The sequence below is a fragment of the Paroedura picta genome, chromosome 3, assembly GCF_049243985.1.
Source record: "Paroedura picta isolate Pp20150507F chromosome 3, Ppicta_v3.0, whole genome shotgun sequence".
NCBI lineage: Eukaryota > Metazoa > Chordata > Lepidosauria > Squamata > Gekkonidae > Paroedura > Paroedura picta.
This window is the reverse complement of record NC_135371.1, coordinates 126,123,219-126,148,711: the sequence shown is the minus strand read 5'-3', so window position 1 is coordinate 126,148,711 and position 25,493 is coordinate 126,123,219. Positions and strand designations below refer to the sequence as shown.

The window sequence follows — 25,493 nt, the reverse complement described above, 5'->3', positions numbered from 1 at the left end:
AGAGAAGGTGGGACCAATGCAAGTATCTCAAGAGTGCCCTCAAGTGGAGATTTTAAAAAGCTATATCAGAGTGGAAATATAAAAGAAAATAACATGATCTCTCCCGCCCCCCCCCCCCAAATTATGTGGAACAGCTTCTTAGTTCAAAACCATAGTAGACTATGCAGTTAAGAAATGTCCATCCATATTCAACCACAGGCTTAGTGACCTTGCCTGCCTTATCCATAATTTCATGATTCTCTTTCGGACTGTGAGTTCCTGGGACAGCTAATGCTACTATTATTAAAGGATCACCATCTGTGGAACAAGTGACTGGGTGTATACGAGGCAACAAGGGAATAAGTATTACACCATGCAAGACTGATGTTGGTAAAGGCTGGGACTGACTAGAATCTTCGCTCTTCTCTTTAAAAATTCACAACTGCTCCTGCAGAGACAAAAGACTTAATTTAGAGTTAATATTGGCTGTCTTTTGGCACCAAAGCCAGAGACAGATAAGTTCCTTCAGCACACAGGCCATGCAAATACCTTCAAAACGTTTGTGGCTGTCATAGTCCTCGGAACAGGGTACCTCGATAAATCTGTCCTCTAGGATTTCTCCATAATGAGCCAATACTTCTGTAACTCCTTCTTCACTGAACAAATAGCTCCCACTCAGAAGATAGCCCAACACAGCAGAAGAGAGAAGAAATGCCACTTTCAGCCACTTCTGGCGAGGATCCTTCTGACTATTTCCTTTCACAATACTAAACACAAACAAAAAGTAATAAGAGAAGAGCATCTTTAGAATGTGTGAGCTGTTGCATGCAGTGTTTTCAAGATCTAGCCCTTAAGGTAACTCTAACAGAAAGCCTAGTAGGCTACACAAATAAACCCAGATACATTTAAAATGTAAATTTTTTCATGCATATGCACCGTTATAAAACTGGGAACTGTCACAACAACACACATTTCACAGTCCTTTAACCACAGGCAGTCACTGCACAGTTGCCTAAGAGGGTACTGGACCCAAATATCAGAAACCAGATGCAAATACACCCTAGAGCAAGGTTGTTTGATATACACCTCTTGAGTTCAAGGGCCTTATTCATACAGTGCATCTAAGCCCTTGCTTGGCCTCAGAGATGAGCAACATACCTTGAAGGTGTTAACAGATTAGTCCCGAGCATTTCACGCTACATTGGTAAGGCAGTTCCCATAACCGTAAACATTCACATCTCTAAATTCCACAGAGAATCTGAACACCTGCTTTCTTCCATCTCCATTCTCTCTAAACAATATAGTTAGTAAAAAAACACAACACAGGTGGTTTTCCCGTGATAGAGGGACAACACCAAGTGATACTAGGGAGAACTTACCAAGCAAGCATTAAGAAAAATAAACATTCCCAAAGGAGTCCAAACGCAGACCAACTTGGAGAACTGTCAATCCCAGGACACCCATGACAGAATAAATATCCACAGCCAAACCTAACATACAGACTTATAACAAACTCTCGGATGTATTAACACACATCTGAACATGCTGCAACTTAAAGTTTTTCAGTGCAGAATTATGCCCAATACAACCACTGATCCAGCTGTCAAAACCTATTTACAGTGGGAAGAAAAAAAATGTATTACCTACAGTAATATCCATCACTACACAACACCTCACAGATAAACATAAAACCAAGCAAATTCACAATGCACAATGCCCCTGTAGCAAGTCTTCTTATCTTATATTAAAAAGGACAGCAGGAGACATCTTTCTACTATGCCTAGATTTAGCTCTGACTGTGAGTTCCCTTTCCCCCAGTTCCTAACTATTATCAGTGAGATAGTAGAGGTAGCTGGCAGCTAATCACCCATCTACTGTACTTGCATCCAGTTTTAAGAGAAAGTCCTTGATTGAGAAGCAAAAATGTATTTAACTATACGTAGGTTTCACAGAACAGAAATTTCCTATTTTATCTCTTTGCTGCAGTGAAATAACCTCCCCCCCAATTGTTCCTGGATGTCAGTAGATGCTAAAAACAGCAAAGAGAACAAAATGAGGATCTGCTGTGAGATGCAGGAATCAGCAAAAGTTGCCAATCCATCTTCTTTTCACATGAATGGCATTACATCAAAGTAACTGCATGGTTCAATACACCCCACTGATCAAAAGGAACCATATAATATCTTTCTGACGCATACATGTTTAACTTAAGAAAAGCCCCTTTCAACTCAGACCTGGTCTAATGAGGTAGTAATATCAAGTGAGTCCACTGGCACTTTTAAGACCAAGATTTTAAAGATCAAGTTTATTCAAGGTATGTCAAAGAATGGAAGTAACCAGTCCATAAAACTTGGTTGGTCACTGAACTCAAAATTTGTTCTGCTGCTTCAGACCAACCCACTTGAACCTAACATCCAGAGAGGGCAGAACAGATGAGATCACTTTAGACAGCAGGTGATGCCTTACACAAAAAACGCTTCCCACATTCAAAAAAGCCAGAGCATCAGAAATGGTTTTAGCCTAGTGTTTTGCATGCTGTGCCTTTTTCACTTACTGGAAGCCATTAGCATAGGCAAACTGATTTCTGCAATCCTTCATCCACAGCCTGAAGTGTCCATTCCTTCATCCACAGTCCATTCCAGCACCTCAGCACCCACCGCCTCATTCTTTATATGTCTAAATCACTCCTTCCAAGTAAAAGGGATGGGGAGAGACCTTTGACAACATCAGTTTTATACTGCTCCGATTACTCTTGACCAGGGGTAGTCAAACTGCGGCCCTCCAGATATCCATGGACTACAATTCCCATGAGCCCCTGCCAGCAGACGCTGGCAGGGGCTCATGGGAATTGTAGTCCATGGACATCTGGAGGACCACAGGCTGACTATCCCTGCTTTAGACAAACGGGACTGCACGGGCCTACCTAATCCTCGGACACAACGCCTGACGAAACGACTTCTCCCTTTCAGCCTGCGTGAGAAGTCGTGCGGACGACCACGCTTAGACACCTCGCCTGCATAATCGAATGCAGCAGCCTGATTTGAATCCCGTCCATCTCGCCTAAACCCTTGTCCCGGGATGATGGTGGTAATAATAAGAATAAGAGTAATATGAACAACCCGCTGCTGTACAGGCTTTACTCCGAGGCATCCCTACTGCTTTCACTGGGGCTTTCCGCGCCCCAAGCCTGGGTGCAGCACTGCAGCGCAGCCCGAGAGTCCCTGGCACGGTCGTCTCCTTGCAGGGAAGGGCGAGCAGTGCCTCTCGGCGGGGTTCGCCTCCTCTCCCCGACCAGGGTACCTGCTAAGGCGTCGACGCTCCTCCACCCGAGCCTCCCCGCCAGCGCGGCTGCTCTCCGCAGCCCTAGAGCCGGCCCGACGCTGGGGCGCCATCGCATGAACCGGCGCCTGACACCGCGGCTGCACCAGGCACGCGGGATTGGGCACTGGCTGCCGACCAATCAACATCTCCCTTGCCCAGAGCGGAAGCAATTGAGAGAGCTTCAGGCAGGAGCAACCGATACCGGAGAACGAGAGCTCGGAGGCAGGGGAGGCTCGTGCAATCGAGTTGGGAGAGGGAGAGCAACGCAGGGGAAAGTCGCGGAAGGAGGGCGGCCGGCCAGTCTAAAAGGCCGGGCAATTGAGGGTGGGGGTAGCAGTAGTTGTAGGAGGGGATCTTCAGCCCGAGCGGCAGAGGCTGCGGGATGTGGAGGCCTCAGTAGTCTGAATTCCAGAGGCAATACAGCGTGGATGTTATTCTTGACTGGGGTTCGTCCTGTTGCATCTGGCCCATGTTTGCCAGGGAGGGGTTGTCGCTCGTGCGAAAGCTGCCAGACGGTGCCTTGAAGGAGAGCCTGAATTTGTGCGTTCTTCACGCCGCGATTGTGGCAGAAAGGCGCTGGGGCACTTTTCTCAGTCGCCTCCCGCTGATATGAGGTGTCTGGATGCAACAGGCGCCCAGTTGTTGGGGTGCTGAGTGGACAAATGCCACTCGATTAAATAATAATAATAAGATTATGAGTCAGTAAGGGTATGAGTTTTCATCCTGCCATCTCAAGACTGCAAATCTAGTCAGGCTTCCTCCTAAGCAAGTGTGCTTCCCAGTATCCATCAGCAAAAGATATATAGAAGAAGATCGTGGAGCTGTTGGTAATCTTGTTGCCTGTAATGATTTCCATGTTTGCTTGTTTTTAATTTCTGCAAAATAACGTTCATTACTGATGATGGAGAATAATTAATTTAGGTATGGTAGATCTCTATTATTTGGGCAGTGTAGGAGTTCGGGTACCTTTTGGCTACACAGTTACAAGTCTGAAATCTAGATGTTCTGCATTTGAGTGAAGTTTGGTTGACATCTGTGGAAGTTGTTTGGATCAAGGTGCAAGACTGCTGAATTTCATTTTTCCACTCCATGCCCCTTCACTGTGCTGCCTATATTTTGAAACTTCACAAAGGTATTTTGATTTTGTTTCATTATGTCAGGAAATGATGCTCTCTCTATTTTGGTACTGCTTCAGCTATCCCAGTTAATTTTGCTTCTTACAGTTATGCAGCTGGAAGAAAGGAAGAAAAACGAGTGATGGGTTCTTCTCCATTTGAACTGCATTTGGTGCACTTGGATCTTAAGGGAGCTCCACCAAAGGTCTCATACCTAGCTGAGGTAACTCAGGTTTAAACCATGTAACCAGGTGACTGAAACTGTTTTGATTTTGGCTTCCTTCAGAGAAAGGTTTCAGATCCATTTGGGAAGTAATTATTTCAAATAGAAGAAATCTGTGCTTCAGTTTTATTCCACCAGTGTCAAAGTAGTTAAGAAAGTTAACAGGCCTCATACCTGATATCTGCTGATTGCGCCTTGCATATCCTTTCTACAGTGTAAGTCATTTTTAAGGGTGAGGTTGTCTGCTCAATTTATCCTGAGAAGGCAAGGCTGAACTAGGGTTTTTAACTTTTAAAAAACCCTGAATTCTTGCACAGATTGATATGCCATGGTTATACTAGTGCAGCTCTTCCTGTTCACAGTTGGTTCCATCAAAAATTTTATTAAAAACATCAAAAAAGGGGAAAAGATCAAAAGAAATCCCTCAATTTATTTTAACATGATGTTGGCAATTCTGAACTTGAGAGAACTGGACCTGGCTCTTGCTCTGTCACCATGCGCTTGACAGGCATTTGCTCTGCTTTAAGAGTGTGTCATAAACTAGCCATTATCTTTTTCCTTGCCAAGATTAAACTATGGATTCAGAAATACTCTGCAGCATACCACATAGACATTTACTACACTAGCTTGTGATCTTGTAAATTATTTGGACATCAGGCTACAGAGAGACCAGAACTTTCCCCCCACATATTGCCCAGTACTATGATACTTTAGACAGCCCATAAACATTTCTCAATGTCAAAAGTATACTGCTTAAGTTATGGATATTGTGGCATCTAATACAACTATAACTGAAACCACACATCTGCAAAAATTGCAGTTTCATGAGTAACTGTCTAATCCTCCATGCATCTGTGTTCAACTCATTCATGGATTTGCTCCAATGTAGATACAATCTTATTGACTTGTTGTTTGGATCATCACTGTCTTTTCTATAAATTACAAGTAGATTCCTTGAAGAGCTGTTTTGTGTTCTTACTTTACACAGGTGCTGTTAGTGTTCTGGAACTAGGATTACTGACTCCAGGTTGGGAAATCATGGAGATTTAGGAGGGTGCCTGGGGAGGATGAGGTTTAGGGAGGCTTCCTGAAGAGAAAAAAATAATCTCTTCCCTCAAGACCAGAAGCACAATATGTTTTGATGGACATTTTTAAGTATTCCCTAATGAGATCATGGCTGCAATCCTAAAGAAACTTTCCTGCAAATACCATATATACTCACATATAAGCCGAGTTTTTCAGTACAGTTTTTAGCACTCCTTGGCTTATACGCGAGTAATTGAAATAACAGATTGCTCCCAGCCAGCCAATCGTAGCATAGCCTTTGCAAGCTGAACTTTCTGCAAGTGAGCTAGTTGCTCCCAGCCAACCATTGCCTTCTGCAAAGATCTTGAAAGCTGAGCTTCCTCTGGTAGCTTGTAGGACATCAATGGCTGGACAGGGATTCTGATATTTCCCCCCCTTCTTTTCCTATTCTTTTGGTTTCTGTGGATGGGGTGGGTTTGGGGGTGCTTTGGGATTTACCGTTTCTTTCTCCCAGTGTTTTTTTCTTCTTTTATCTGAGGGGCAGCATTGTTTGCCTTTTCTTCTTGGGGTTATGTTTCTTTTAAAAGTTAATTTTTACAGTTTTTTTCAGTTTTACAGTTCTTTATTTCAGTGTTTTGTTCTGGGGGGCACTGTAGCCCCCAGTTTGGTAGCGGTTGTTGTAGTAGGTTGCCAACTTCGGGTACTGTTGTTCTGCTCTGGTTTGCTGGCCTGGGGAGCCCTGTTTGGTTCTACTGCCAGAGCTGTTCTCCCAGGGTGTCTGGTATCAAGAGAGGAAGGGAAGGCAATTGTAAGCCGCTTTGAGACTCCTTTGGTTAGTGAAAAGCGGAGTACAAAAGCCAGCAGATATTCATCCTCTTAACTTTTCTGTATTTGTTGCGAGTGGGAGGCTGGATGGGAGAGCCTGTGATGATGGAGCATGGATTAAGCGCTTAGGTCACTCTGTAAATGTACCAGTAGCTGCTGCATTTCCCACCCTCGGCTTATATGTGAGTCAATACTTTTGCCCATATTTTGTGGTAAAATTAAATGCCTCAGCTTATATGCGAGTATATACGGTAAGCCCAATTGAATAACAAATGACTGACTTGAGTAAGCCTACTTAGGCTTGCTCCTTCAATCTCATGTAATCAAGTTTTATCAATTCACACTGCCGAGTGATTTGTTTTATGAATCCAACAGATCTTCCCTTTGTTCCATGACTTGGGGGCAAATGGAATTCTCCTTGAGTATGAAGATATGTTTCCTTATAAAGGAGAACTGAAGCCACTCCAAGCAAATGACGCCTACAGGTGAGGGAACTGATGTGATCTTCTAATTGTAGTTGGGTGACTGTCTGAAATAAGTGGAATTAGAGACTTGTTTTATTTCAGAAGCTTTATTGAAATCTCAAAAGGTCCATAGATTTGTAAAGTTCAGGTTCTCTTTATGAAGAGAATCCAGAGCAATTATTATGAGAATTTACAGCAAGAACCAAATATATTGACAGTATCCTTGGTGTCATGTGAAATAAATTAATCTTAAACCCATTTGTGTAACCCTTCCTACACTGCTGCATGGGGGATAAAAAGGTGACTTAAACATTGTTTTGCTTTTAAACCATTTTTGTATAGAGTGACCATTCTAGCTGCTGTTAGTGTTTGTGAGCATAAAATCAGTCAGATGGTAGTTGTTCCGGAATAATTCATCCACAATAGAGGGCTGGAATTTGAAAAGTCAGTCTTGTGCTATACATGCTAATCATGTATGTTCTGATATACTTTTCATAACATTAAAAAATGCACCAGCATTTCTCACATTCAAAAAACCCAGAGCATCAGAAATAGTTTTAGCCTAGTCTTTTGCATGCTGTGCCTTTTTCACTTACTGGAAGCCATTAACATAGGCAAACTGAGGGAACAGGATCTCTTTAGTCTCTGACCACCAATGAACATAGCTGAAGGAAAATAGAATAATTGCCTTTTAATTATCTTTATGTGTTAAACATGGTTAAAAAAAAACTTGGTTGAGCAGCTAGTGAGCATTATCAGATAAATCTCTGTGCGGTTGTGTATGATCTCATAAAATCATGTTGCAAACCACTTGCCTATATAATTATCATATGATAAAGTTCTAATGATGTGTCTAAATTAGTGGCTGTCTCCTTATCTATAAAACACATCACCCAGAGAGCTGATCAGGAGTCTGTCGAAAGAATTCTCAAGAAGAGGATTCTAGGTGGGTTGTGGAAGTTTATTGAGCTTCCAAAGCTTTCTAAAATACTGAGATAGTTATTCAAAATTTGCCTTACTTTAAATGTTATATATTCAGTTATGCTTCAGAAATTTTAGGAGTTCTGGTTTTCTATGCATGGGATATTTTTAATACTTATAGTATTAATGTGTACTGGTTTCTATTATCTTGTTTAATAAGACAAATTATTTCTATTTTCAATGAAAGATCAGTAACGTGCTGAATGTCTCTATCTAGTTTTCTGGCACAAAATTAAATACAATATTATGTAGAAATAAATATTTATAAACACTTATAAATATTGTACTATTGCAGATAATGTTTGCCTCTCAGTTTAGGACTGCCAACCTTCAAGTGGCCCCTGGAGATCTCCTATGCTGCCCTAGCTGGCCACACCCGGTAGCAGCTGCTTCGGTGAGGCCTGGGCGGCCAGCCCAGACCGAGATAACGTTCAGTCCAAGTCACCGGGAGCTAATAAGAACAACGTAGAGCCAGGCAAAGAGTAGTCGAACAGTCCGAAGGTCTGAGTCCAGAAAGTCCGAGAGTTCACTAAGCCAAATCACTTTACCAAAATCCGTCATCAGGTCCGAAGCCAGGGGGTCAAGGAATACGCAGCAAGTCACGATAGCAGAGCCGGTCCAGGGGGTAGTCGTATAGATTGCTTCCATGCTGGCTAGCTGTTTCTGTCTCCCTAAATGCAGCCCATCTAATGAGCTGCACCTGCAAGATGACTCAGCCCTCCTCTCCCAGCGTGAGTCCAGCTGAACCCCATCGCTTCTGACAGCTCGCCTACAATCTCTGACTCCTTCTTCGTTCTGTCAGCCCCACCCTGTGGCTCTGTCTCAAACGTACAGCCATGTCTTCTGTGTCCTATGCCTCCTCCTGTTGAGGTCTGTTATCTGTCAGCTGCCAGGAACATCCCTCCCCCGGGTCCATCTCATTCCTCAGATCTGGCTGGGCTGTTGACCCTGGTTGCTCCGGGGAGCCGGGAGGCAGCAGCGGAGGTTTGACATCTCCTGCCATTACAGTTTATCTCCAGGCATCTTAAGAGAACTTGGCTGCTCTGAAGGGTGGATTCTCTGGCATTGTATCTTGCTGAGGCCCCTCCCCAGGCTACACCCCTAAAATCTCCAGGTATTTCCCAACCCAGAGCTAGCAACCCTAAATTCCCTCATATCTCCAGTTTACACTCCTAAATCTCCGGGAATTTCCAACCTGGAGTTGGCAGTGCCCCAGAGGGCATTATCTGTCTAGGTTTGAAGTCTTTATGGCCACAGCTAAAGGGGCAGAAATCATACAAGCTAATTGGTACAGGCTTCTTAATCGAATACAGAGCAAATAATCTTGATCGCCGCTTGTTGCATATTGTAAAGTGGGGACTTTATGGGGTTTTACTAGTTTTTAACATTTTATTATGTGAACCGCCACGGGTTCTTAGGAAAAGTGGCAGTATGTAAATCGAAATAATAAATGTTGAAATACAGCACTGGTCACTAATTTCTAGTTTTGTTCTGTTTTTTCTAGTCCCTCTGAGATTAAAGAGATTTTAAACCTGGCAAAATTGCACAAGTTAGAGGTGATCCCTCTGGTACAAACTTTTGGACACATGGAGGTGAGTGCCATGAATGAACATATTTATTTTCTTTGAAGGACAGATTTGTATAAGATACAGCGTAGCCCTATAGAGAGTAAATTAATTTTCTTTGTCCTTCGAATAGCTGGGTCTGTGTTATAAACCTCCAGGTACCTGATCTTAACCCTTGCAGAGGCACTGCAAGTTTGAGGAAAATAATATATACTGCAAATAGAAACTCCCATTTATAGTTGGAATAAGTTTGATTTTCCCATAGAATCTGATCCTTTTCACTACCTGCTAGATAATGGCTTTATTATCACATTGCAGCTCCTCCAATACCAATGCAATTTTAAGCATAGCTACACACTCTTCTAAGCCCAATAGTTGTATAAGGGTGGAACTCTCATGGGGACCACACTGTGAAATGTATGTGGCCTAGGTGGCACCTTTGTGAGCTCTTCCAAAAGCTACTGACCTCTGGCATTTTTGTTTTGGTTTGGTGGCTGCATCTATGAATCCTTTCTTCTCCTGCAGTTCGTCCTGAAGCACAAAGAGTTCCGCCACCTGCGCGAAGTGGAAATGTTTCCCAACACTGTGAACCCACATAAAGAGGAATCCCTGAGTTTGGTCAGCAGCATGATAGACCAAGTATTAGCACTCCATGAAGAACTTCGATGGCTTCACATTGGTTGTGATGAGGTATAATGTGACACATGGGGCTGAAACTGTTCTGCAGTAACTGCAAGAACTGTTACCTTGTAAGAGCCCTGGAAGTCAGCCACTTCCCGTTGCTATTCTCTTATTGGTCCCTTGTAGTTGGAATACTTTCCGTGGGAATGATGGGATGCTAAATTCTCCAGTCATACAGTAAACTTTACAATATTAATAATGTTATTACTTTGTGGTTACTTTCTTGCTCGTTTAAATGTTTTTTGGGTATTACTGTAGTCAGTGTGTAGGGTTGCCAGATCCTCTTTGGCCAACAGCTCAGAGTAGGGTTGTCAGATCCAGGTTGGGAATCATTTGGAGGTTTGAGGATGGAATCTGGGGAGGACAGGGACATTCATGGAGTACAATGCCATATTGTCCTCCCTACAAAACATCCACTTTATCAGAGGAAACTGATCTCTGTAGTGTGGAGATGAACTGAAATTATGGCGAATCTCCAGGTCCCACCTGGAAGTTAGCATCTCTAGTTGAGTGCTTGATGTTTTTAATGATGGGGAGGGGAACAAGTGACATTCTCCTATAGCTTCCTTCTCCTTCCACAGTAACATCACTAAGAAGAAAGAGGACTTTGGCCAAATAAAGACAGCTCAAATGTGTGGTGATGCACTCCCCCTCCAATTGCTCAGCCTGTCTGTCCTTCCTAAATTTGTGGCATTAACTTTGTCAGCCGTTTAGTTACAAATGGTGTAATATCAGTTGTCTCTAAAACCTGAGGCAATGCACTGTACCTGCATGTGCAATTGAATGAATGATGCTAGCAGGATTCAGAGGTAGAAACTAGCCCTGTCTTTTGCATTCTGTTGTGGACTACGGGTGTGACCATTTAGCATAGGGTAGGGCCACACTTGGGGGATGTAGGCAGCTGTCACACATTGAATCAGACCACTGGTATATAGATTGGTTTTGTCTACTGTGACTGGCAGTGATTTTCTTGTGAAAACCTCATCACTTTTCCTTTCTCGCTGCAACTGTATTTAGCACGTTGTGAAAGAATTGCACAATGTTTCCGATCATCAGAATAATAGTAACTGAAACTTGTCTTGGCTGGCCACTCCAGGTTTATTATCTCGGTGAAGGGGAAGAGTCCAAACAGTGGTTACAGCAAGAAGAAAATACCATTGAAAAGCTATGCCTGGTCCACTTGAAAGCGGTGGCTAGCCATGTGGTCTCCACTCACCCCACAGTGAAACCTATTGTATGGGATGACATGCTAAGGGGAATAAATGAAGAAACATTGAGAGGTACGTTACTGGAGAAGGGGTTTTCCATTCTAACAGCATTTCCAAAGCACCCTTGTGATCCAGATGTCAAGATGAGTCAAGATGCAGGCCTGTTGTCTCCTGCTGCAGTGTGCTGTCCTGAGCCTAGGTTGTCCTGTCCTGAGCCTAGACAACCATGAATGCACAGTTCTTTCTGTCTTGCACTCATCACACTTACAAGGCAAGTGACTGCTTCCTGGGCCGTCCATGTAGCCCTTCTCAAAGGCACTGTTGGCATCTCTGGGGGACTGATTTTTTGGACTGTGATCTGCCTTGATGTCCCACTCTGAGTGCAGGGAGCTTTTCTTGGAGGGGACTCCTGCTCACACATAGACCATTTATGCACTGGGAACTTCACTGCCCCAGCTCCTGTGCAGGAGCACAAATCGGGGGCAAATGAGGTGCACCAGGCCAAATGCTCCCCCGGAACCATTCGTCAGATGTTTGGAAGCAGTGACAGAATGGTTCGAGCAGAGTCGCCTGAAGCTCAACCCCTCCAAGACAGAGGTCCTGTGGCTGGGACGTAGGGGGCAGGACCAGGAAGCGCGCTTACCCACCCTGGCAGGGACGCAACTCACCATCACGTCCCAGGCCAGGAACTTGGGTGTGACCATTGACGCCTCCCTGACTTTGGAGACTCAGGTCAAAAAAGTAGCGGGCCAGGCGTTTTTCCACCTTCGCCAGGCCCGACTACTAGCGCCCTACCTGTCCCCCGAACACTTAGCCATAGTGATCCATGCAACGGTCACCTCCAGAATAGATTTCTGTAACTCGCTCTACGCGGGCCTTCCCTTGTCCTTGATCCGGAAACTTCAGCTAGTGCAAAACGCAGCTGCTAGGGTCCTCACTGGCACATCTTGGAGGGCCCACATCCAGCCAGTGCTGAGGCAGCTGCACTGGTTGCAAATTGCTGCCCGGATCCAGTTCAAGGTTCTGGTTCTAATCTTCAAGGCTTTACGCGAGTTGGGACCCACATACCTGAGGGACCGCCTATTGCCCTATGCCCCTCGCAGAGCCTTGCGCTCTGCGGGTGAAAACTTGTTGGTCATTCCCGGCCCTAGGGAAGCACGCCTGGCCTCGACCAGGGCCAGGGCCTTTTCGGTCCTGGCCCCGACCTGGTGGAATGAGCTCCCGGGAGAGCTGCGGGCCCTGCGGGATCTTTCAACGTTCCGCAGGGCCTGCAAGACAGAGCTCTTCCGCCAGGTTTATGGTTGAGGCCGGGGCTGATAATAGATCTATGCCTCCCCCGGGGACTCGGGTTCTGGACCCGAAGCAAAACATCATCAGGACCTCCTCTCCACCCGCTAGTAGTGGGAGGGAGGGGGGGAAGTTGAGCTGCCGTTCTTGCCATGCCGGCAATATTGGCAATATTATTGTTGTTTTTATGGGGTTTTAATGGGGATTTGTGATATTGTTACCCGCCACGAGCCGCAAGGGAGTGGCGGGCTATATATCTAATAATAATAATAATAATATAATGTGGGTGCCGGAAGAGGTGGGGCAACCTGCCACGACTAAAACTCCAGCCTACAGCTTGGCATGAAACCTCCAGTGCATAAACGGTCATACGCACACACTTCTATTTGCTGAGAGGGACTGGGCCTCATCTCACTGCCACTCTTTCTTCCAGCAGCAACAGAATTGGGTGAACCCTAAGCAGGTGCCTGTAGAGGACAAGCATTGAGAGTTTGTGTCCCTCCAGACATGGGTATGGCACAATATCCGTTCACAAGCCAAAGTTCATAGCAGTTGACTTGCCACAAACTTCCAATTCCCGAACCATGGACCAACTGAAATTCACCACAAACTTTAGTTCATAAGCCAGTTTGTGCCTGTTCCTAGATATTTACCAAAGTGTCCACAACTGGAAACATGCCATGTTTTTAGAGAGAGAGAGAGAGAAGTAAGGAGTAAAATACAATGGATGTTAGTATGTGTCAAGCCAAATCTCCCTGCTTTCTAAACTGTAGTTTTTCAGTGGTACCTGAAATTCTATAAGGTAGATGATTTATTAATTGGGACCAAATTAGAAAACATATTAAAGTTTATAACTTCCAATAAAAAGATTGAAATGAATATCAAAGCATTTATTTTAACAGAGTTTACAGATGTTTTAAAATATAAAATTATAAAAAGTTTACATTTAAAATTACTGGGAAGGATGGGAGCATTTAAAATAGCAGCAGAGCATTACTTCATTAGCTTCTTCCAATACTAACATTCAGCAGCATGGAGAAGTAATTAAAGTTTTGGACCAGGATCCAGGGTCAAATTCCCACTGAGTCATGAAACTTGCTGGTCCCTCTTTCTTAGCCTAGCCTACTGTGAGGATAAAATGGAAGAGGGGAGGGTGATATATATCACCCTTAGCCTCTAGAGCAGGGGTAGTCAAACTGCGGCTCTCCAGATGTCCATGGACTTCCTCATGAGCTCCTGCCAGCATTTGCTGGCAGGGGCTCATGGGAATTGTAGTCCATGGACATCTGGGGGGGGTCACAGTTTAACTACCCCTGCTCTAGAGGAAGGATAGTAAAAATGTCCAAAATAGTTACCATTTTGTGCTGAATTACAGGGGAAGCAATAGCTGTGCTTGGTATTGAAATGTAGGATTGCTTTAAAAATATCTCTTCCTGTCTAGTTGGTACACTGCTGCTTCTGAGCAATTTCTGCCTTCTGCCTTTGTTTGAGGAGGGGGTCGTTTTGTGTTTCTTTTCTGGATCACTGATTCCGTTTCTTCAGCTTTCATTCAAAATATGCCATTCTTTTCACAAACCTTTTATATTCCCTCTTTTTCTCTTTTTTCCCCTTTTTTAACTTCTTTCCAGATTTTGGAATAGCACAGCTTGTGGAGCTGATGATCTGGGACTATGCTCCAGATCTTGATGTCAGCGCTAAAGGTTGGTACCACTTGGTGGCTTTGTTCACTGATCATGGGAAGAAGGTGTTTATGCAGCCACTTCCTCCGTGTAGACACACTCAGCAAACCATTGGGCAGTTGTGCAAAGATGGGGTGGGGCTAGTGTGTTTATGCCTCCCTCTCTCCCCACAGGGTTAATCGTCTGTATGGGGGTTTGGAGAAAAAAAATAAAGGCACTAAGTATATGAATCTAATAAAGCCATTGTTTTAATTTTTATGTCTGTCCTTTATTACCAGTGTGCAGTATTTGGAATAGTGATTTTTAATAGGTCACAGAACCCTCCAGGAGAGCAATGGTGACATATGTAGACACTGTTGTGTTGGGGGGGGGGGGGTAGGTGGGATAGTGGCCCTCCAAAGCTGTTTTCTCCAGGAGAACTGATTCCTTTCTTCCCTCCTCCTTTCCCTCCCCCTTTTCTTTTTTCTTTTTGTGGCTTTCTTACTCTTTCATCCTGTCTTCCTTCTTTCCTTTTTCTTTATTTCATCTTCCCTTCCTTCCTTCCACCCCCTCTCTCTTTCTCTTTCATTCTTTCATCCTTTCTCCCTCCTTTTCCTTCTTTTCTTATTCATCTCCCTCCCCTTTTTTCTCTTTCATCCTCTTTATCCCTTCCTTCCTTCCTTCCTCTTTCTCTATCCTCCCTCCTCTTTCTTTCTCCCTCTTCTTTCTCCCAGTATTCTTCCCTTCCTTCCTTCTTTCCTTCCTTCTCCTCCCATCTCTCCCTCCCCTTTCTTTCTGTCTTTCTCATCCTTTCTTCCTCTTTCCTTCCTTCCGTCCTTCCTTTTCTTTCTTTCCTTCCTCCCTTTCTCCCTCCCTTCCACTCTGTTTCCTTCATTCTCTCTATTTTTCCTCCCTTCCTTCCATCCTTGTCTGTCTTTTCCTTCCTTCCAAATCAGTTCTCATTCATCTTCAGTGATCAGTTTATTTGATTTATTTGATTTTTATGCTGCTACTCCCAGAACCAGCTGAATTTGGTATTCCTTAAGGCCTCCTGGAGTTTGGCAACCCAGCTAGCTGCATATGGAGGAGGAGTCGAATCAAAACCATCTCTTGAGATTAGAGTCTTCTGCTCTTGAACTGCTTCACCACACTGGATATCAAGATTGGGGGTGGGGGGCAGAGCCCAGGAAGGTCACAGTGCAGATGCAGATGTGCTAGTGGCCATTGTATTGCTGGGCACGACGGGCTTTGCCTCTAGTTTTTCCCTAAGGCCTTAAAAAATAGCACACAGGAAATATTAATTAAACCTAGATGCTCATTGAATCTTCCTAAAATTCATGTATCCTGAATGTATTATAAATATATAAATATACCTATATGAAAATGTTGCTTTCATGTTCTGTGTATGTATGTATGTATGTATTTGTTTGTTTGTTTGTTTGTTTGTTTAGATTTTTATACCGCCCATTCTTTACACCTCTGGCCGGTTATGTATTTTTCTTAATTGTAAGAACATATTCTTCACCACATGTCCTCCTAGGACCATCTCATGATTCGGTCCATACAGCCATAGCATAATTCTGGGTTTTTTAAAGTGTATGTGGATGTGCTTTAGTAAGTTTCTTTCAGTCACCATTGTTGGTGGGAAAGATGGTTGCTCCTGAAAGATGCTTATTCCTCTTAATTGAAATCTTTCTTTGGCTCAGAATAATTAGCAGAGGTCCATAAAAATGTTCATTAACAGCATTTACAATTACCACCTTTTTTGTCTTTATCACTGGGTTACGGTTGACTTATTTTCTACTTGAGGTGAGTCTGATGCAGTACGTTATAAGCAATTCAGTAGTAACCAGCCAGGAAGCTATTCTTGGGATACAGTGCATTATTTTTTACCAGTGGAGCTAGTGTGCATCCTACCATCCAATTTAACACTTTCTACCATTGATGATAATCCTGTCTCTTTTGCCTTCCAGCAATTCTCATAGAAAAGTATCAGAAGTGTAACTTTCCCAAACTATGGCTAGCTAGTGCTTTTAAAGGGTCCACTGGAGTAAACCAGTGCCTAACACTTATTGGCCATCACCTTAAAAATCACCAACAGTGGTTGAAAGTGGCTGAGAGTACTCCTGCTGGTATCCTCCAAGGAATTGCCCTCACTGGATGGCAAAGGTAATTACAGCTTCTGCAGGTAATTATGATTATTCATTCACTGAAAAATGGCAGGACCTTAAGAGGAATTTTGAGGCTGAAATAAGTACACACATTGTCTTGCTATCACCATAGTGGGGGGAAACATTAAAATGTAGAGTCAGTTTTGTTTGACACTTCAGAAGGGAGGTTGAAGGTAGGATTTTTCTAATTTGACCACTGCTCCCTCTTGCTCTGGCTCTCCTACTTCTTGTTTTTACCCATATTTATTGACCATCCCTCTTCTCACCCACCCGTTCATCCAAAGCTCTTGGTTTTCAGAATTCTTTTTTCATTCTGTATTTCAAGCCATATAAAAATATCATGCTAGAAGGAGAACAGACCAAACATTCAAATGGAGTAGAAGTGCATGTGCCTCTTTTTTTCAAGATGCGTCAGAAAAGAACATGCTAATATGTACTGACATAAACTGGGTTCAAGAGCTGTGCTTTTACTTAAGCTCTTCTAGTCACTGAAGCTATTGTTAATGCCTGCATTGCTGCAGTACCTGCCCACATTGCCTTTTACTAAACAGCTCTACATTTTCTTCTCTAGGTATGACCACTTCTCTGTTCTGTGTGAACTTCTGCCTGTAGGAATCCCATCATTAGCCATATGTCTCCAGGCACTAAAGAACGGTATAGAATGTCTCTCTCCTTGGTCAGATCTAAGCCAGGTGCACATTAGTGGTGTCATGAAAACTGAAAAGTTTAGTAAGATCAGAACTTGTACATTATTTTCAAACAGTTATTTGAATTCTTTTGTTTTCTTAATTTATATCCCACTCTTTTCTGGGAACCCAAAGCAGCTCAGGATTGCCTCCAAAGTTCAAGATCCATGTATCTGTACCAATCCCTGACCTGGAAAATATATTTTCAATTTTGTTTTCCCTTTTCTTCCATAACCTGGTGAGTTCTGATCCATCATTTAGGCATCACTGAATGGGCCTCGATGGTCTGGCAGCTTACTTTAATTCTTACTGAGCAGTGCTTTTACAAATGCACACAGGCAAATAACAGGTTATGTCACGTTGCTAACAGTATGAAATAATATAAGCAGTGGGCTATGGTTGAGTTTTGATTAGGCTGATTCTAGAATTCCCATCTGCCCTTTATGTGTTAGTAAGCTTCCTGTCCACGCCCGCATTGATTTTCATTAAAGCCTTTACAATTTCTTTTTTAAAAACTACCTTCCCCCCCTCACATGCTTTAACTTTACCTCTCCCCCCTTTAATCCCTCAAGGTGGCTATTCAGAAAAGGTGAAAGAAGATGTGGAAAAACGTTTAGGGATCTCCAGTTTGGAAACAGACACTTTCATGAGGTAAAAGCTGCGAGTTGTGGATTGTAAACAGGTCTAACACTAAGGAATTCATAGTTTGGGGTGGGCTGTGTATGTGGAAGGAATGGGCTTTTATAGTCATACTAGCATCAGAAAATGAGCTAAAATGTAATCACAAACTTTATTTCAAAGTTTATCAATCTGGTATAATTATGACCTGTTGGTTTTGGTAGTTAATCTCTGCCACGTCTCTTAAAGATTTTTCAAGAATACCATTATTTGGGGGTATGGAAAGTGTTATGTCTTGCTTCTTTTCTGAGACCTCTTATATGTAAATCCTGTAAATGAATTTCTCTGTAGTGTTTTGAGATGACATGTGTTAGGCTGCCTCCTTCAGAATTTCTTAATTATCTCTGCTGCTACTGAAGGCTCATGCCTTAGACTTCTTCGCTGAACCCCAAAACAGGATGGCTTAATTTTATTTGGTAGAGTCACAGAATGGTCATGGCATGGGGGTGGCTCTGAAGTGGGGGTGGGGAATGTTTCCTCAAAATAAAACAGCACAAACAGAGTTTATTTAGAAGTATATAACAACAAAATGGTTTCAGTATAGTTCATAAACATAATAGTCCTCCTCCTTTCACTAACATTCCTTAAATAGACCTAACTACAAAGGCTTATTTTCCTCAGTTGCCAATTAGGCTAATAACTTATACAAAAAAACACAGATTTCTCTCATATTCTACAGCACTTCACTTAATCACCACACCCACTCATCTTGCTTTCCTGTCTCACACACAAACTCTCTTCCCAAACCAGTCAGCTCTACTCCTGAGGGTTCAAGTATCATCCAGTCACAACACATTTCAGTAGGAATACGCACAAACCAAACAAACTGTATTCAGGAACCTTCTTGAACCTGAAGTTTTTGTTTTCCCAAACCATGGGGTCCTAGAGAATTCAAAACAGCAGGGTATCTCTAGCAGACTCTCCTCTACATGCCCACCAAGTTTGGTGGAGATTGGACTGGGGGGAGGGGGGAGGCAAGTTACAGACACCCAAACAAGGTGCCCCAGAAAGTGCTTTTCAGGGAGATTTCAGGCACAGGGTCAATAGTATGCAGAACAGAGCCTGTTCAAGCTGGCAGCATCAAACTCACAGTGCACCTCCATGGAATGCCCACCTGGAATTCCTCCTGCTGCCCAAAAAACAGAAATGGGGGAGAGGTCCCCATGATGCAGCCCAACAGCCCATGGCGAACCTAGTCTTGGCCTGTGGTATTAGATGAACTGAGATGACATGGTGGCTATGGAAAAGAGCCCCTAAGCCCCAAGTGGTAGAAAAGCACAAATGGAATGGGGGTAGCCCTGTTCTGTAGCCTATACCCCATGGCAGCATGGGTGGACATGGCATAGACCTGTGATTGCCTGGCCAGCAAATAGAACAAGACAACATGGTGGCTATGGATGGGCGATCCCCAGCAATGTTGACAACATTGATTCCCAGCCCTACAGCGCCCTACATTTCAATCAATCACCCATCTAGTCCCCCTCTTTAGAGTCCTGAATTTTAAACTGCAGCAACATACATATAAAACCCCACCTTAAAACACATACAAAATATTTGCATATCAGAACACAACAGAAAGGAATAGGGCCAGCAATAGGAAAACTCCACAAGCTGTTTCCAGTCTGGGGGTCCGTGGGAGCTCTAAGGTGGCAGCTCCTACTTTTCCCCCCAGCTTACATGAGACAGAACTAACGTAGTAGTAAATATGGGGGGAGGGAGAAAAAGGAAGGCTCAGGGTGCAAGTAGTGATATCACTTCCAGGGTGTGGCAGGGGACGTGGCCAGCTGACATCACTTCTGGTGGTCCTTGAAGTCTGAAAAATTATTTCAGAGGCTCTTCCATGATCAAAAGGTTGAAAAAGGCTACTCTAAAGTATTGTCAAAACAGTTCCTTTGCATCAGGGGCAGAATATATATGTGCTGGATATTTATCCTTAGTGCTCACAGGGACTTTCTTTCTTGAACAGTGATATCTCAGGGACTTTCCCAGGAAATGAAATTCTCTCACTTGTGACCCAAATAGCTTTCTACCTCAAACCCTCAGTGGATGAACTTCTGGAAAACAACAGGTAGGGAATGTAAAAAATTTCCTATGCTGTTAATCCACAGTTGGCACAATAACTACAAAAATATAACAACTGTCACAAAGCTCATAGCTGCCCAGGGCTTCACACTTTCTAATGATGAGCTTCTCAGTCTTTTTGAGCCTGTGGGTACCTTTAGATGGATGTGGTGGTATGATATCTCCCATCTCTTCAGTCCAGGCCAGTGTTTTAAATTGCTCTAGTCCACTCCAGGGAAAAAGAAAATGGTATTCATTGTAGCTCCAGCTAGAATTAAACTGTGCTCCTGTCTAAAACCATGCTGTCCCCTTAGTCCAGTGGTTCTCAACCTGGGAGTCGATTGACTCTTTTCCCAGGGGTTGCAGCCACCTTCCTAAAGCGCACTCCGGCCACTTCGGCAATTATGGAAGCCCAAGGCGGCCAACACCGCAGCACAGAGGGGAGGGGCGCTGGTGCTGGTGGTGCAGTAGCCATCGCCAAGCTCTACGCCAGTGTGCAGGTGCTGGCTGGCGTGCTGCACCATGGCGCTGGCCGCCTTGAGCTTCTATGATCGTCAGCACACTAGAGTGCGCAATCCAACAGCCACCTTAGGGTCACAGAGTCTGCCACCACCACACCACTGCCAGCGCAGCAGCAGTGGCCTCGGCAATCCAAAGAGGGTTGCGCCATCAGGTAGGTTGAGAACCACTGCCTTATTCTGATACCAAGCACTAAAGACCACAACAATGGCCATAACCACAAATTGTTTGCCATGGGAAGTGCAGACACAGATAGAGGGAGGCCACCTGCAGGGGACAAAAGGAACAATTAAAAATATACTGGGAAAGATAAGAGAGGAAGAATAGAATCAACACTGTGGCGGCAGCTACATGGCCAATTAGATTACTGATGGCCTATCAGATGCCCTGCTCAGCAGGAGCCCCATCTACTTTCTAAAATATGTGCAGGATGCCAGGAAAGGTCATCAGTGGGCAATATGGTACCCAGGGCTCCTGTTCTCTCTTCTGCTGCGTTAAGTCCTCAATTTTAATCACATATATGTCTTCAGGTATGTCACAGGCTGGTTCAGCCCTTACCACAGAAAGCGAAAGAAGATTCATCCTATCATGATTCACCTCTTTCAGCCAGATGCACTAAGGTAACTCAGGGTCTCTTTAAGAATTAATTTGGGGCAGCTGGCTACAGAGGCTTAAATCTTCACATTCCTGTTCACAATAAGTCTTGTTTACTAAGACTGTGATTGCTTGGAGGAGGGGGTATTTTACAGTTCATCTTGGCCAAATTTCTGACATAGTTGATTAGTAAATACTGATCATTCACTATCATAAAGCATGTATTGCCTTGTGTCAGGTATTGCTTTATTAGAACACTTAACAGCACAAAAGCATGGGGAAACACACACTGCTTCCAAACAGGAATGATTACTTGCAGCTGTTGTGACCGCCATCGAAAAAGGCTAGGGACTTTTCATAGAAACTGGTGATTTGGCGGAGATGGGTTATGGCAATAGATTGTTATGACATTCTTGTACTGTAACAGTCACCAAGTCCGAAATGCCTGGAGGAGGGGGAACAAGAAAATCAATGGCAATGTAGGTGGGTCCTTCATAAATAGGGTTGTCAGACTTCCCATCATAGGTGGGGCTCCCTCACCATTAAGTCCGTCCAGCCCTTCAGCCACCCATCAGCTAGCTAGCAGGGGATTTACCAGTAGAAGGAGGAAGGCCAAGGCCACATTGTCAGCAACACACAGGAACACATCATCATGCCAGCAACATCTGAGGGATGCTCTGATGTTTGGGCGAAAACTAAGGTTGAAGCTGTCTTCCCATAAATTTTCGCCCAAATACTAGAGCAACACAGCAGCATCTCAGCATAGTATATCACTATGGGGGATGAACTTGGCCTTCCTCTTTCTCCTGGTAATACTTCTTCCATCCCCCATGGATACCTTCTCATCCATATGCCATGCAAAGGCATTTTGACTAGGATCGCTTTCAAAAGATCATATCAAATCTGGATAAAAACTGAAAAGTGGGTAACTAGGAGATGCTGTATGGATTCTCCCCTGCCTCAATCCTTGTTTTAGTTTGGACGCCAAGCTGGATCAAATAAAGACTTCTCACCTGTCTTTGAGCGTTGTCCCATACAATTGGAGCCACAGAATATTTGCAAATAGTTGAGAAGCTAAACCTAGTGGTAGATTGTGGCTATGTGTTGATACCATAACTTTTTAAAATTTAAGCATCTTTTTAGATGCATATGCTTTGTGGTGTATGTAAACCAAGAATCAAATGAATTCGCTGAAATGTATTCACTTCTACCACTGGTTTCTGTTTAGGCTTTTGACCAAGTGGAATACAGTGACCCAGGAGCTTCAGGCAGCCATGAAGAAAGTCTTCAGTATGTCTGCTGTAGAGGAATGGATGGAAGAGAATATCCAACCCAGCCTACAAAGACTTCAAGACACAGTAGATGACTTGAACAGAGCAATACAGGCATTAACATAGCACTCCTGCAGACTGCTTTACAGAGATTCAAGATGGTACAACTGATATCCAGCTGCTAAACATTATCACTATCACTAATCACTAACATAATAAAGTTCAAGTTGCATGCTTACAACTCACTCCCTACCTGACTAGCTCTCCCCGGGGGTATGCTACCAATAGCAGGAAAGCCCTTTCCCAGTGAGGGCCACCTTGCAGGCAACTCATGCTCTATCTGATTGGTCCTCCTTGAGGGTGTGCCACAATATGGAGAAAGCTCTTCCTGCTGCCTGCCGAATGGCAGAGGACCTGGCCTCTCTGTTGCTGGTAAATTGCTCCATCCTCCTCCCAACCTTCATTTCCCCCAGGCAGGGGAGGGAGGCCAGATCCTTCCATTGCCTCCTGTGTTGGTCTCAAGTTTCAGTGCTCTGCTGGAAGGAAGCACAGGTGAGCTGACAAGGCAAAGAGAATCAGTATTTCAAAAACAGAATGCCAAGGTACAGACAGAATGCAGTGAATGACTCAGTCCAGTGAATCAAGGGTTCATTCTGGCAGTCAAAGGGCATCAGCAGGAGTGGGTCACAGGTAGCTCCAAAATTGTGTCCACAACCCAAGCCTCACAGCCCCAAGTTAATATAGGCTGTCAGCAGCCTCACTCTGTGATGACTCTCAAGCTTTTGCAGTCAGCAACTGTCTTGCTAATGTGTGTTGCCTTTTAGACTGGAGCTCTCTTCCAGCACATAGCTGGCATTCCTTAATTCATTCAGGTGAGCCAAGTGGGCTGACAAGGCAGGGAGCTGCAGCTGGAGGCTGGGCAGAGCAATGAGGAGCTCCTACAACAACCTTGAGATCTAAGCCCTGGTTTGTCTGCAGCTCCATTCCCTACTGGTAGTCAGAGCTCTGTCTGTTGAACATCTGGCTGTCCTAAGCTGTCATCCAGATGAGGCTTGGTTGAAACTGGGAACTCCTGGCAAGACTTTTCCTCCAAGAAGATTTTTCTAACAGGATCTGGCCTCACAACACCTCCCCACAGCCCTGCAGTTGGCCATCAGAGCGCTTTTTGCTTCCCCACACCCTCCCCTCAGAGGCTGGAGGGGATCCAGCAGCCTTCCTATACAGCCTGGCCCTTGAGAGATGTGGGGGAAGAGGTGGGAAGAAGGCCACCCACCTCCATGGCCTTCCCCAGCCTTTGGGAGATGTGGGGAAGCAGGCAGGTGGCAGCCCATCCCCCCATGCCCTACCCAGCCTGGCCTTTGGAAAATGTAAGGTTGGATTGGACAGTAGGTACATTGGTGACCTGTGTAGACACTTTTGTATGGAGGGGGGGGGTAGGAGGGACAGTGGTCCTCCAAGGCAGCAGTGTTCTCCAGGAGAACTGATGCTTTCCTTCCCCTTTCCATTACATCCCCCCTCCTTTTCTGTTTCTTTTTCTCTCTTCCATCTTTTCTTTTATCCTTTTTCTTTCACCTCCCTCTCTCCTTTCTCCTTTCTTCCCTCCATTTCTTCCCTTTTTCCTTCATTCTTTCATCTTTCCTTTTTCCTTCCTTTCTCCTTCCTCACCTTTTCTCTTTCCTATTCCACTTTCATCCTTTGTCTCTTCCTTTCTCCCGCCTTCCCTCACTTTTTCTCTCTTCCCTGCATTCTCCCTTTCTCTCCTTCTTCCTTTGATTCCTTCCTTCCTTCCTCTCTTGCTTTCTTTTTCTTTCTCCATCTCTACTTCCTTTCTCTTTTCCCCTTCCTTTCATTCTTTCTTTTTCATGTTTTTCCTTCCCCTTTCTCCATCCATCTCTCCCTCCCACTTCCTTCCTCTCTTCTTTTCCCCTCTTTCCTTCCCTCCCTCCTCCTTGCCCTCTTTTCCTCTTTTCCATCCTCTTTTCCTTCCTTTCTCCAGATCAGTTCTCCTTCTTTGGAGATCAGGTATTTAAAATTTATCATTTATTCTTTTATTTGGTGATGCTCCTAGAACCAGCTAGCCCTCTTATTCCTGAAAGTCTCCAGACCCTCACCTGGAGTTTGGCAACCCAGCTGATTGCATATGGAGGAGGAATCAGGAATCAAACCCATCTTTTGAGATTAGTCTGCTATTCTTCAACCACTTTGCACTAGATCTCAGGATCGAGTGGGGAGGGGCAGGACCTAGGAAGGTTATAGTGCAAGTTATGCTCTAGCGGCCATTGTATTCCTGGGTGCAACAGGGTTTGCCTCTCGTGTAGTGTAAATGTCAGAAATTATCTGAGTTAATTGCGCTAACCAGCTTAAAATTAATTTTGGAAGAGTGTATCCCAGCATACAAGAAAGATGTCAGGCTTAAAACATCGTGGTGGTTATGTTTGATCATAATTTCCAAATTCAAGACTGTTGCACAGACACTTTATCTTCAAAATAAAATCTAAAATGTTGCAGAATCTCTAATATGCTGTGAGTGTCTTCAGTGACAACTGTGAAGCCGCATGACAATAACAGGAAAGCAGACCAGACAATTGGGACTAAGAGAAAAGCTGCAGTGAGCTCCAAAATGAATCAGATGCAAAAGCCTTGGAGACTATCTTGAAAAGCCTTTCAAAAATTGACCTGGAAAAAATAGATCTTTTGGGTTTTTTGCATCACACTTTTCATGCTGAACATTGTTGACCAGTTCCTTAATACATTCTCTCAAAACCTCAACATACAGGTATTCTAGGACTTCAGGAAGTGCTCAGCTTTTTATTAGAGGACGTGTGTATAGAAAAAACCTTCAGGAACATTTGCTTTTGGAAAGAGATGGCTTAAAAAAGCTAGAAGTGTGTCAAACGTGGCCAACTTCCACAGAGATATTTGGGTTGTGCAAGGACTTGCGGAAGCATCTCATTTCTCCACACTATTCTTTCAATGCAAGCCCCATAGCCTTCCTCTTTTTGTGGTTCTTTCTTTCCTTTCCCTGATAGCCCTTGTGACAGACAATTAATGGTTAATATTGTAACCTGGTCTGAGAACCTTAAGTGATAGTAGATTCTAATGAAATTCTTCACTGAGAGGGTTAGGAGTGACAGTTAAGAAATGACAGTTGGCTAGGATCTTTCCAGGTTCTGCCCCCAA

General features: G+C 44.0%; 2 protein-coding genes across 7 annotated transcripts in view; one reads left to right on the top strand and one right to left on the bottom strand.

The window, feature by feature from the left end:
* The window catches only part of OGFOD3 (2-oxoglutarate and iron dependent oxygenase domain containing 3), a 40,137-nt gene extending 36,690 nt beyond the window's left edge, over positions 1-3,447 (bottom strand). Inside the window, exons 1-3 of one of the 6 annotated variants that reach the window (XM_077327626.1) lie at positions 3,280-3,447; positions 1,514-1,589; positions 529-746 (exon numbers count right to left, since the gene is read on the bottom strand). In XM_077327626.1, coding sequence (XP_077183741.1) covers positions 529-746; positions 1,514-1,589; positions 3,280-3,376 — 391 coding nt within the window. In that variant the 5' untranslated portion in view covers positions 3,377-3,447. The other 5 variants (XM_077327621.1, XM_077327625.1, XM_077327624.1 and 2 more) reach the window with 5 other exon arrangements.
* A 66-nt stretch (positions 3,448-3,513) lies between these two features.
* Positions 3,514-24,830, top strand: HEXD (hexosaminidase D). The gene is made up of 13 exons (XM_077327620.1): positions 3,514-4,432; positions 4,524-4,638; positions 6,865-6,974; positions 9,439-9,526; positions 10,025-10,189; positions 11,277-11,460; positions 14,304-14,375; positions 16,307-16,502; positions 17,076-17,158; positions 17,763-17,841; positions 19,835-19,936; positions 20,979-21,068; positions 22,271-24,830. The coding sequence occupies exons 2-13, from the start codon at positions 4,558-4,560 to the stop codon at positions 22,437-22,439; spliced, it is 1,419 nt and encodes a 472-aa protein (XP_077183735.1). The 5' UTR covers positions 3,514-4,432; positions 4,524-4,557; the 3' UTR covers positions 22,440-24,830.
* Positions 24,831-25,493: the final 663 nt, after the last annotated feature.